Source organism: Lygodium microphyllum, chromosome 11, assembly GCF_053477565.2.
Source record: "Lygodium microphyllum isolate KBCC chromosome 11, Lygodium_microphyllum_v1.1.10, whole genome shotgun sequence".
Lineage (NCBI taxonomy): Eukaryota > Viridiplantae > Streptophyta > Polypodiopsida > Schizaeales > Lygodiaceae > Lygodium > Lygodium microphyllum.
In genome coordinates, this window is record NC_141145.1 from 50665932 (window position 1) to 50680125 (window position 14194).

Here is a 14194-nt window from a genome sequence, read left to right on the forward strand (position 1 = left end):
ATCATGCTAACTCTAATGTTTCAATGCTGAATAATGAGTGGACAGAATGCTTAAATAAATTCCAAGGTTGTTTTTGTGACTCCTTGGGAAATAACCAGCTGAAAGGTCAAAGGATAATTCTATTGACCTTGTGCCTAGTAGTGCTCTTTTGAACATGCCATCTGCCTAACAATAGGAAATAATCAGATAGGTTACTGAGCTGTTGAAAAACGGATTGATTCAGACTAGTTTATCACCCTTTTGCTCACTTGTACTCCTTGTGTTGAAAAAGGATGGCTCATGGCGAATGTGCATCAATTACTGTGCCTTGAACACGAACACCATCGGAGATAGATTCCTTATGCCAGGGATTGATGATCGACTTGTTCGATTAAAGGGAAGTGCAATCTTCAATAGGGTAGACCTTAAAAGTGGGTATCACCAATTGTTCGTATATGGAATCTATTTTTTAAAGGTGTGCACAATACATCTTTTGAGATCACTTTTGGGTTATACAAGTTCTTGGTCATGCCATTTGGGCTTATAGATTACATGATAGATCATGTTTTTCAACCCTACAGGTCTTTCATTAGCACATTCTTTGATAATATCATAGTCTACTCAAAGAATGACCTAGAATATTGGATACTTTTGACTACTTTGCTCGAGGAACTTACAAAACACAAGCTGGTTGTTAATGCAAAAAGCATGAATTTTTCATGTCAGAGATTCACTTCTTAGGGCATATTTGATCAAAAGATGGTGTCGGAATGGATCCTACAAAAGTGGAAGCAATATGCGACTGGCCTCATTTGGGAACCTTGCATGATGTATGCAATTTTTTGGGGTTGTGTTTGTACTATAAAAGGTTCATTCATTCATATGCCACTTTGTTGAAATTGCTTCACCTCCTCATGCATTGCAGAAGAAGGGATTCCCATTCACATGCCTAATAAGCAAATTGCAACATTCAATAAGTTGAAAGGAAAGCTTACTTTCAGATGTAGTGTTGGTCTTGCCAGATATTTGAAAAGCTTTCTTTGTTTAATGTGATGCATATGGAAACAAGATTGGTGTAGCTGGACTGTAGGAAGGCCATGTTGTGACATGTGAGAGTAGAATTTTACAAGGTGTTGAGAAAAAATTGTAGGTTTATGAGAAGAGTTGCTTCATGCAATTCATGCTCTTTCAACTTGGAAACATTGCCTGCTAGGGGCTGGTTTTATTGCACACAAATCATCAAACTTTGCAATATTTTCTTACTTAAGCTAAGTTGTCTGAAAAGCATATGCGATGGGCCAACTTCTTATTCATGTTTCCCTTTTAGATAGTGCACGTGGAGGGTAAAAAGAATGTTGTGGCTGATGCATTGTCTAGGAAACCACATCTTTCAGCAATGTTTATAGCATATCATCATGAGTTAGATGAGCTGAAGACACAATGTGCAGAGGATGAGAACTTTGCTAGAGTTTTTGATCTCTTATCATATTGTTAGCACCATGAGGAGTATACTTTTAGAGAGGGATTTTTTATGATATATGGTTGGTTATGTGTTACAAAGTAGTTATGGGCCAACGCTATGGTTGAAAGTTGTGCATCTCCGTATGCAAGGCATTGTGTTATTGATACTATAGTGAAAGTAGTTGAGATTTTCTCTTATTGGCTAGCTTTAATACGTTATGTGGATCTCTTTTTGCGCACATGCATTGTATGTTAGAAGGTTAAGTTTGATTGATAGAAGGCATTGGTTTTGTCGCAGCCCTTGCCTATACTTGATAGGTTGTGAGTCAACATAGCCATGGATTTTATCTTTGATTTTCCTAGGACACCTACAAGGAATGGTAGCATATGGACTATTGTTTGCAGGTTTAGTGAATAGGCTCATTTCATTTTGGTGAGGAAAAAGATAATTGTGGATCACATGGTAAGATTGTTTATGCAAAATATATTTAAATATCTTCTTTTCATCCACAGATAGGAGAAAAATAGTAGTGTCATAGATCCTTTGAAATGCTGAAATGTTATGTGTCTAAACATAAAACCAAATGAGAAATTTTTTTGCCTCTTATGGAATATGCTTACAACAACATAGAGTATAGTTTCACTGGCAAGGCATTGTTTGAGATTGTTTAAGGGAAAAGAAAGTCCCACCCATTTTATATACAAAGGATAAGATCTTTGAGGTTGACAAATATGCTGTGGGTATGGATGAAGCTTATTCTAAAGTAAAGATAGCTCTCCAAAAGACTCAAGCAAAGCCAAAGAAAGTAGTTGACCTTTACCAAAGAGCTTTAGAGGTGATTGGGTCTTGTTATACTTTGAAAAGGCCAAGTAAAAGGAAATGGAGGGTAAAGAGTGTATTTTCTCTAAACTCAGCATGAGGTATTATGGGACTTTTCAAGTGTTGCAAAGGATCAATGAGGTTGCTTACATGTTTAAGCTACTTGATTGTTGGAAGGTTCATTGTGCTTTTCACGTGAGTTTTCTTAGGTCTTTCCGTGGTGATGTGCCTTAGGATATTGGTGATGAGATATAGCCAGAGATTGAGAAATTTGAAATCTTGGTTCTTGAGAAAATATTGGTCTATAAGAAAATAAGGTCAATGGTAAAGTCTCTTGTCGCTATTTAATGAAGTTTTAGAATTATGCACCTCTTCATGCAAAATGAATGGAGGATTATTTGGTAGAATCACCTCATCTATTTCAACTTTACCTTGATGCTTTTTAGTTGAAGCCACTTTGGTTTTGGGCTTGGTCAAGCTCAGTAGAGCGTAGATTTAGACCATTGGTATGATGTTCAAGAAGGGTGGTATTTCTACTTTCTTGGTACAGATATGCTCATGTATCTAGAGGCCGTTTTGAGATCTTTTAAATTCCACATAGGTACTTCTATGATCAGCCTACTAGACACTTGTGTTTCTATAGCTATGCTTGGTCATTTACTAATGCTGAATACCATTTCTATGGATTTGTACGGTTGTGATTGGTTGTATATTAGTGTAGTAACTATTATCTTGGAAAAATGTATATTGCTAGAATATGAAGTAACAACAGTGTGATTGGTTACTTTGGAAGTACGTGGAGTAACAACGATGTGCTTAGTTACTCGGAAACACGTATGAACAAAAACTTTTACTAAATTGAAAGTCTATACCTTAGAATTGAGTTATATTGAAAGCTTTGCTTAGTAAGCAGCTTAGAAGAGCACTTAGGAGCAAGCCTTGAGCTTAAGTTAGATCCAATAAATAACTTACTTATGATTAATGACCAAGTCATTAATTAGCCCCTAATAAAAAATGAGATTTGATTAAGGAGCAGCTAGTTACTTATTTAGAAAGCTTATCTTGGCTATTTGGGTCTCCTCCTCTCTCATTTGAATAGCCTAAGTTGGAGGACAACCATTCTTCTTTCCTTCGTTGATAAAATTATGGGTTTTAACCTAGGATATGAGCTGAAGCATAAAGAACGGTGGACAATAATCAATCTTTTTCTCTTGGAAGTTGGCATAGGGAATCCATTGGGCAGCTTTGTAACTCTGCTTACAACAATGTGTATTGCTGTTTTTGAAGTAAATATCAGAAAACAAGTTATCGCAGTACTATGGGCTGAGATTCTATTCTCTTTTGAGATCTCAAGCCTAATGTAGCTTCTATACAACTTTGTTGCAAAGAAAGTGATGTTTACAGACATATCATGTGAAATCCCTCCCTTTGTGAGAGGAACAATGTGGGATTGCATGGGAACTATATAGGAAGCTATCTAGGTAAATGCTCTACCAAATCGGGTTCAAATGATGTTGTCATTTTTAGGGTTTGGTAGGCTGAAGTGTTCATTCACATTTTTGAACACTCCGTAGTTAATTGGTGGCCAACATTGAAGATTGACAAGGTCATTGCACATGTGTGGATGAGTTGTGCCGCGTGGAATCACCGAAATACAACCATTTCTAACCAATCTTGAGCATGCATTAGTAATCTAAAGAAACACTGAAATAGGTGCTAGGCTTTGGGGCCAATTGGTGTCATGTGTGGTGTAGGAGCACTCTAGCTCCAATTGTGTGTGGATTTTTCTTGCTGAATTAATTGTTTACTAAAATGTGATCTACTGCCTTTTGTGCTTCTGAAGGCTAGTTTCAATTGTCAATTCTCTTAATCACTAAAGCAGAAAAAAAAACAAGAATGACTGTGTGAAACTGAACATAGCCACACAGTAACTATAAAGAAAAATATACAAATTACAAAAAGAATGGAGATCCACCCAAGAGCAAGCATAAATAAGCATGCATATTAAAAAAGAACTAGAGGGCAATGCTCCAGCGCATGAGATGCACCCTTGTTCATTGAGCTTTTGCCATTGATTTCCTTCCCTGATTTGTGTTTTGTCTGAGTTCATTTTTTTCTCTGAAAATGCTAGTGTATCTTTACACATAGAACACAACACCACCGAGCCACCCACCCACACACACACCACTGCATTAACTTCATATTAGTGGCACAATTTCATAATCTGTAGTACTTTGCCTCTTGATTGCATGATTGTCAGACGTAAGGAAGATTTCGTTGTGCTTCATCTGTGTGAATGAAATGTTGTGCTGGAATTTTTGGGGGTGTGTATGTTTGAGGATGTACCTCAAGCACATCAATGGAAGTTTGAATGTTCAAGTTGCTGGTGTTGAATCTCATCTTAGTCTGTTTTCTTGGTAGCATCTCCAAACTGAGCTGTTAATGGAAAGTGAAGAGAATCAGTTGCTTGTCTGAGTTCATTGTGTTAGCTGTGCTTGTGCACTTTCTATATTCTCTCTGCAAACCCTAGTGTATCCTTGTCCGGGCAAGCAATCTGTGAACTAATTTCAAGGACTGCGACATACATAGGTTATGTCTCTAAACTTTTCAAAAAACCATTATGATTGATGTCCCAATTGATTGTTAGTGGTCAGCAGTGACTGTTATTGCATGGTGAATTCTTGAGGGAGTTTGCCTTCTTAAGAATGCCCTTATTTTAGCAAGGTCTGTGGCCACAACTTTGTTTGGAGTGAGAAATCAATGTATTCATTTTTCACCCATCCACAACAACCAAGATATTCTCATAGCCCTAGTAGAACTGAAAAACTGAAAAACTAAGTTGCATCCAGGTTAGTGAAACTAGCTTCATATAATTGGCACAATTTCGTAACGTGTGGACGTTTGGCTCTTAATTGCATGATTATCAGACATATGGAGGATTTACATTTGCTGCATCTAGGTGAATGAAATGCTGTGTGTCATTGATGCTGGAATTTTGGGGGATGCATATATTTGAGGACCTATCTCAAGCAAATTAATGGGCCTTTTGAATGTTAAGGTGCCGGGTGTTAAATCTCATCTTGCTCTGTTTTCTTTGTAGCGTGTCCGAACTGAACTGTCAATGGAAAGTGAAGAGAATCGGATACTTGCTGCTGCTGCTCCTATGGAGGCTGAGCGCTTTTTGTTGACTTTGACTACTGGTAACAGTTCGACGGTAGAAGAAGTGCTGAAATCTGCAGATGGCAAAGTGGGCCAGAAGGTTTGTTATTGATAAAAACTCTTCACCAAAGATCTGCAAGCATCACAAAATAGTCTGACAAATAATATCCACCACATTGAGAAGCATCTGTATGATGTGTGTCACTATTGACATCCACATCATGATTCCCTGGTCTACTATATTTGTGGAACTGACACATAGGAAAAATTGCACTATAGTAGCTATGTATAGAGTATTAATGTAGGTTCTTAGCTGAGGGTAGTTTATTGTTTGAATTTACTAACAAGGAAAGCTCAGATTGTTGAGTGTTAGGGAACAGTTCACAAGTTCTATATACAGATTTAGTTTAAATTATCGAGCAGAGGGAACTTAAAAGTGCATAGGCACACGAGAGTTGGAGTGTTATCCCATGTACATGACAAGTATCGCCAAACTGAAGATCAGGTCAATTTATGATCTCGGTAGCAGCATAGGAGTCGTGAGTGTAGGGGCTCAGATGTCAAGGAAAGCTTGCCATGACCGCATGCTTTTCAGCTACAATTAGCAGTTTGGTAGTTTTATAGAACTGTTTGTGATGGGAGCATAGCAAGGTATGGTCAGTTTCAATCGCTGTTCAATTATCTGCTTTGATTTGGCAATACAGGAATCTCTTTTGTGTTGGGAAATAGGGTAGGGGGACTGATGGAAATGTACAAGGTTGCCAACTGTGCTGACGACATCAAATCTGTTTAGTAAACACTTCACTCGCCCTAGACTTGTGTTAGAAGTCCAGCATGATGCAAAGGTTCTCCAGATCATATTATATGCATGTGTCTTTCAGTTTTCTTCTGCATTTGCTAGCATTAAGGGTTGATTGAGTCACAATTATTGCTGTAAGTTCTCTGAAGTTTCGGCACACTGCTGTATTATTTTTCACAACTTTGATATGCCTGCTGGTTCGTAGATATTATAGGTGAATGTTGCAGTCAATTTTCCTACAAGTTTTCAAGGGGTTGTTGATTGGGCTTTTCTATGAGGGACATGCGTTCATTTTCCATTTACACTCTCAATAGGATAGAACCTTCTACTTGTTTGGTTGAGTCTAAAGCTCATGTAGATGTGCGCATGGCAGTTGACAGGTGGCAGTAGATAGAGAGGGAGGAGATGGTTGATGGGGGGTGGTATAAGAAACACTTGTCTACTTCGTACTTTAATGGATCTGCCGTTCGCCAGATCAGTGGATACCACTGTCTCTGGTGAAGGGCATATTGCACCTCATAAACACAGCTCTGTAATGGCCGGATCAGTGTGACAGACAGGCAGTTGGAGCTGGACAGCAGACCAATCTGATGACATGGCAGCTGATTGACTGGGGCTGACTACAAAACACAGCCAGCAGGGGCCATTTGGCAGGTTGTACAGCAGCAGGAAGCACAAAACACAGCAGTATGTGCCATGTGGCAGCAAGTCAACAGGCTGCAGACCCTAGGGGCTCTACGGCAGCACTAAATGATGATGTGGCGGTACATGCAGGCTGGTCAGCTCGTAGAAGCAGTTGCTAGGTGTTCAGCAGCAGTAGACAGGCTGAAATCAGTCAGGAACAGCAGTAGAAGGCTGGACAGCAGGCGCCTGATGATAGGAAGTAGTGGGGAGCATCTCGAACTAAGATATCCCTCTGCGAACAGGGTGTGGACAGTAGAGAGAAGGCATTTGCAAGCTGCAAAAATGAGATTAAGGCTGAGTGGTGGGCAGCTTGTCTATTTATAGATGGCTAGGTCCTCCCAAACTAGAGCTTGGCTTATGGGACACAGACACTCTCTAGGAATGCATTTCTTTTAATGAAAGTTTTTGTAACTTAATTGATTAAGCTTGTTTTGGAGCTGTTTTAAGTGACTTATTAGCATGTTGTGCATTCTTAGCTAGACTTCTTGTACCTTGTAGACAAACATGACTTGAAACAGATAGGTGCAGTTCATCCCGTCGGCTAGGTCCCCTGCAAAGCTGTCTGCAACCATCGTTCGAGCTGTCATGCAGTCAAGCACAGGCTTCATTTACCAACGTGCACAGCGTGGGGAACAGGTGCACAGTTCAAGGTGTGGACAGACATAGACACATAGCCATACTATGAATACATACACAGTTTTTTTTTCAGATGTGTTTCTGGATAGACAGGACAGGTGATGCACATAGGCATAGTACATACACACTGTCAAGTGCCCAAACTTGGGTAACAGTGTGAGACAAACACAAAGTAGGTTTGCAATGGTTTTATAGACAGAAAGGCAAGCTGGAGCACTGACCTTGACGAGATGCAGGCGTCTAGTGGTGTTAGTGTGGATTTTCTTAATCAACATCTTGTTCAAGAGGATGAAAAAGAATTAGCAGATTTTGACATTGACATTTTGGCTGAGGACTTTTAGGAGTTGGTGGAAGGGGATGCGATGGGGAAACATCGCAAGCTGACATTTGATGCTTTGGTTTTGGGTGTTCCGGAGATGTCTCAGCAGGGTATATGTGTTCTTCACTCACAACCAGATGAGTCTTTTCAGTATATGCTTGCGAGTGCTAACAGTCTTATGGATGACTACGTGCATGCTAATGAAGGTAGAGCGAACTCTTTACTAAACGGTGATCATGTGTGGCTGTCATAGACTCATAGGAATAGATGTAGTGTTGCAAAAGAATGCCACCTTTCATGAGAGAGCAGCCATCTTTTGTTTCATGGGAAGGACTCCCTTGTTTACTTCTATTAGAGCATGGCTGTCGCAGGGTCACTGCGAAATGCGTTTCAGTGACTGAGAAATGGGAAACGCGTTTCGTATGCGAAACTTTTCAGCATGGTGTGAAATGCCCAAACATTTCAGTCCAGGAAAATAAAGCGCTTCCTTAAAAAAGGTTTTGGTCGGACCTTTTTCATTAAGTTAGTCGGATCATCTGTTAATAATTGTTGCTTTTTAAGCAATGATTTAACAAACAATTGAAACGTGTCAATTGTGGTGACATGGACTGCCACACTTCATACGTTTGTGGATGTAGACAGCATCAAGCCAACCGTGAATCATGATTCGTGGACAACATCGATAACACAACTTTATGACTGGTTGGCTGTGTGTTGCACGGACATGTGACAGGTGACGACTCAGTCTACAGGACAACAACTTGTCAATCTAGTGTCCACTAGGCTGCCAGCTCGTGTAACGTTGTTCAGAATCACTTCAGGTTGGTCCAGTTTCCAAATCTCTCTCTCTCTCTCTCTCTCTCCCCCCCCCCCCCCCCCCCCAGTCTTGTTTCTTTCAGCTTTGCCCAAATCAAGATAGTGGACTCTTTCCCCCTCCCCCCCCGTTTTGATTCTTTAAATCAGAAACTTAGACATTTTGCTCCAATTTCACCAAAATTGCCCTGCCTGTAATAAATTTAGCTTTAAATATGATAAATTTGTCCCAATTCTACCAATTTTTATCCCGATTCTAGGAAATTTCGCCCCAAGTCTACATGATTATGTCCAATTTTTCTTGAGCCTCGAATTGAAAAAAGTTTCCTCAAATGTTGAAATGTTGCCCCAGTTCTTTTCCCAAGTTTGAAAATTGAACATTTTGCACCAATTTGAATGTTTCCCAATCTTATTTGTCGGCCCAAAATTTACCTAAATTTGCCACAAATTTGAGAAATTCAGCTCCAAATCTTTGAATTCACCCCCAAATGCGAAGAACTTTGCTCCAAATCTAAATTTTCCCCAAATGTTGAATTTTTGCCCCAATTCTTTCCCCAAGTTTCAAATTTGAACATTCTATCCCAATTCGAATGTTGCCCAATCTAAATGTTGATCCAATTCTATCTAAATTTGCCCCTTGTGAATTTTAGAAATTAGGCCCAAATCTGAACCAAATTTGCACTTTGAAAGTTTGCCCCAAATATTAAGTTGAATCAAATTTCCAAATCTGAAAACTGTATTCCAAATCTGAAAACTATATCTCCAAACATTCCCAAATCTGAAAATTGTATCCCAAGTCTGAATAATTCAGTTTGGGGATTATCTGCAAGTTTCTCATTTCTTAAATTGTGTAGGTGCTCAATGCTAACACTCTTTCTAAATTGTAAATTTTCTCATAAATTTTTAATTATTTCATCCTTTGTTTGCCAGTTAAGCATGGTTAGGGGAACTACTCAAGGGAATCAAGCAAGTGGCATCCAAGCCAACACTCCCAATGTTTGGCAAGAAGTAATTGTAATTAAAAGGTATCCCAGATCTAGCTCTAGGAAGTGGGTATGCAAGCATTGTGGAGAGGTACTTGCAGGTGGTGTCACTCGAACAAAAGCCCATTTTACATGGGTAAGTGGTGATGGAATACGTGGATGCATAGGGGTCTTTGAATTGATATTTTTGGCATATCGTGGAGAATAGTCAAGGTGGTTGAGAATTTTGGGAGAGCTAAAAGGTTCTTTTGATCAGGACAGACTCAACATGATAGCAGAGAGAGAGAATGCAATAGTGAGAGGCCAAGCTTCTCAAACTCAAACACAAGCAAGTGGTGAGGCAGTAGCTATATCGACTCATGAGCGTGGCTCTCCTAGCACTATGGATGTGTCATCAGTTGGGGCCAATACTCCATGTGCTAGTACTAGAGCACCATTAGTTACTAACACCCTGTGTGGTAGTGTTGTGCCTAGATCACCTCCAATGCCTAGAGGACAAGGCTTTTCTAGTAAGCGGACATGTGTATCATCATGCGCAAACACACTGCAACAAAGTTGGACACTTGGCTTGAAAAAGAAAGCTAAAATAGTAGAAGAGAGATTTTTTTTATCAATGTAACATTGCCTTTCATGTGGCTCGCACAAGTGTCTATAAGAGATTAATCAATGCTATTTTAGCTACAGCTGCTGCAGGACCACCTATCACTCCTACTGGTTCGGAGGTCTAAGGACCACTAGATTGAACTGCGGGGTTGATCTAATTCACACAAGCTTGGAGGGTCATAGAGCATCATAGGAGAAATATGGATGCACAATTATCTTAGATGGATGGAAAGATACTCACAACCGTCACTTAATGAATCTCTTGGTATCTTCTTGTAGTGGAACGACATTTCTAAGATCTATAAATCTATCAGGCCATGGTGTGCGAATCACAGGTATCTTCTAGTTTCAACTTGTAAATACACTTTAGTTTTTATTAATTTGTATTTAGCCTAACTACTCCTAGGTTATGTATAATTTAATAGGAGAGGTAATATTTAATCATATCAATGAAGCAATCTAGGAGATTGGGCCGGACCATGTTGTTCAGGTTGTTATAGATAATGCAAGTAATTGCAAGAGTATAGGAGAGCTTTTGGATTCCCAATAGCCACACATTGTATGGACACCATGCGCAGCCCACTCCATTGACTTGATGATGGAGGACATTGGATTGATTCCATGGGTTGGATCTATTGCGGATAAGGGTTTAGGGTTGATCAACTTTGTTCTTCGAAAGTCATTTGTTCATAGCTTATTTTGGTATCATTGCCAATGGGAGCTTGTAAGACCGGCCAAAACAAGATTTTGCCATATATTTCTAGTTTTGTGTAGGTATGTGAGTTATAAATTAGATTGTGTCTTATCCTTATTACAAATTGCAAATTGCAATCATGATTTATAACTTACAACTATAACTAATGCCATATTCCCTTAATAAACACATGGTTCATCTCAGGTTAGTGAAGTGCAAGGATGCATTGAGGCGTATGGTAGTGGATTAGGAGTGGTTGGATTGGTTAGAATGCTCTACTCCAGATGCCTTCAATATTTCTCACACAATCTATAACATTGAGTTTTGGAGAGAGATAGATGGAATCCAATGTGCACTACTTCCTATAATATCAATGTTGCGAATGCGTGATAGTGAAGGAGCTACCATGGGCCTTTTGTATGAGTTTATGGAAAGGCTTCATAATGCTATCTGTGAATGTACTGTATTGTCAGTTGATAAGTAAGGAAATATGAATTATTCTTTAATTCTATAACATATGTTGTAAGGACACAATACTTGGAGAGTGTATCCAATATCTGCCATGTAGAATAGCATTGAGGATGACCTCCTAACTTATAGGGGAAATGTAAATACACAATTTGCAAGACAAATAGCAAAGGATAAGGATAATCTTGCTCTTCCAGTATCTTGGTGGGAGAAGTTTGGGGGTTTAACTCCAACCCTTGAAATGGTGGCTTTGTGAGTATTATCACAACCGGTTAGTTCTTCAGCAGTAGAGCACCTTTGAAGTATTATGGGTGATATCCACACCAAAGACCGCAATAGGTAATGGTAAATATAAACCTTCAAAATAAGCTAGTGACTTACGAAGTATCCTAAACATTATAATTTTTATATTGGGTCCTTTGTGTTGCTTGCAGGCTTAGCACTAGCCAATTGAATAAGTCAGCATATACAAATGTCAACCTTCGAGTGCTTGAGAAAATGGGAGCTTTGGATGGTGAGGGATTGACAAGTTGAATACCACATCAGCTTGACCCTAGAAAGATTGTTGTGCGAGCAGTAGATGTGACTATGTTGCAACCCCAAATCCTTGAAGATGATATCTTTGGCATCATCTATGAGGACATTGAGAGGATGAGGCGCCAGTCCTGATCCTCTACATGTTGGTGTCGTGAAGTTGCAGAGTCATCTGCTGCAGCTGCTTCTTGTGTTCCTCGTCGCCGTGCACAGAGAGGCCTAGAGCCTTCGAGATTAACTCTAAGTTCATTTGAGTGTGACTGTGAAAGTGATGATAGTTCTTGTGAGAGTACTAGAGAATATTGCTTTTGAGATCTGAGAAGTAGAAATTAGGGATTTTGAACCATTCATTTTTTAAGAGATATGTGCATTGTATTTTGTATTTAATCATGATTTTACATTCTCAAAGACTCTTAGAGTCTTAAGTCTTGGCTTGGAAGTTGAAACTTTTATCCTAAATTGTTAGTTGATGTTGGTGACTATCGGAATCTCAAACTATTGTTTATGATTTGTATTCTTTGGGCCTTCAATTAATTAAATCCATCGTGCATATGAAGTTTGAACTCGTCAGTTGCTTGATTCTTCAACTAACCAATTTAATGTCTAGACTCTCGACTCTCGACTCTTTAGCTTGTGATTGTAGTGTGTTAAATGTTGTTTATAAGCAAATTGGACACTTTCATGCCATGATTCTCAAGTCTTAGTACTTGTATAGAATACTATAGAGTGACTCATGAGTAGTAATATTCATAAGAAAATATATCTTACATATATTATTCAGCCGTTTCAATTGGCATTTCCCTTGAGAACTTCTTGGAGGTGAAACGTTTCGGGCTGAAATGCAATGTTTCAGGGGTGAAATGTTTCGCGGCTACCCTAGGCTGTAGTCAATGCTTTTTGAGCAATGATTTGCATTAGAATGATGTTAATGGGCAAGTGCAAACCCCCATTATTTATCATGGACCGAAGGGGTTCTTTGAGATTCTCTTTTGTGGTCCCATGGAAGCCGTGTTAGCCTACCTTTATTTTATCAATTTGCCGTCTCATGGTTGTGAGCCCTAGTAAGAGTTTGAGAGGGACATTTGGAGCTTTGATTGTGTTTTCCTTCTGAGTTTTGTGCGTTTGTCAGTTGTGCTCTCTTGCCGAATGATTTCTAGCTCCAAGAGTGCGTGTGATTTTTCCCAGATTGCTTGAGTGCCACATCAGCATTTTTGTGACTGCATTAAATGCAGTCGGCCAGTTTTCCCATTTTTCTGCTATTTATATTAATCGGAGTCAATGGGCAGATCACTTCATTCTTTGTCTGGGTGGTGCTTTGTCAGGTGGCTACAATCTTCTCTGTCTCCGTCGTGGACAGCAGTTGCACACACTTTGTCTCCGTCACGATCACAAGTGCTATCATCATTATTCAGCCCAATTGGCGCCCTCATTGATGCCTTGGGGTGCATGTAGGGACTGATCAGTTCTCATTGTATTCAACTTTCTTCTTTGTTTAGTGCAGATCATTCTTCTCTTCGTGCTTTCTCTTCTCCTCTCCTTTTCTCTCCATGTTTGCGATTCTCTTCTGTTGCGCACTCTTACATGGTATCATTGCATACATGAGGACATGGAGTTTCCAGCCCAAGAGGAGACCACACTGTTGCTGAAAACACAAATTTCAGCCTGCTATTCGCTGCTGTAAATGCGATTTTTTTGTGTTTTATTGGTGACATTCAACAAAGGTGGGACATCCACAACTCTTTTCTTACAAGCATTGCTGATTTTCTCTTCATTCGAGCTCTCCTACAGCAAAATACAGCAGCCTTGTGTATTTGCAAGTTATACGAAGATGTTTGATCCTTGGTTCCAAGGCTTTGATGACTCGGATGAGGAGGTTTCCTATCACTCCTTTGAACGACGGTGTGATTATTGCAAGTCCTTGAACTCTTTTGTACAGTCTCATCATACAAAGCGGCCTTCTCCTCCCCCCTCTCTCCATGTTTCCCACAAAGCCCATTCTTCTGGCTTTAAGATGCCTAGCATGGCACCATCTGCCTATGTGCTTGTTCTCCCTTCTTTACCCTAAGAGAACTACCTCGATGGTTCTAACTATTCGCTTTGGTCATGTAAGGTTGAATGCATCCTAGACAACTTCGATCTTTGGGAGCTTGTTATCCTTTCTATACCCCATCTTGTGGAGGATCCTTGTGAGGGCACATCAATGGATTGTGCAACCTTATGGGATCAGCTCAACTCTCGAGCT

At 39.6% G+C, this 14194-nt stretch overlaps 1 protein-coding gene across 2 annotated transcripts in view; it reads left to right on the forward strand.

The window, feature by feature from the left end:
• Positions 1-14194, forward strand: part of LOC148028803 (RNA polymerase III subunit RPC82 family protein) — a 165607-nt gene that overhangs the window by 104514 nt on the left and 46899 nt on the right. For both annotated transcript variants that reach the window (XM_087687594.1, XM_087687593.1), the window contains exon 6: positions 5361-5519. In XM_087687594.1, the coding sequence (XP_087543720.1) occupies positions 5361-5519 (159 nt within the window). The remainder of the gene's footprint in view (positions 1-5360; positions 5520-14194) is intronic.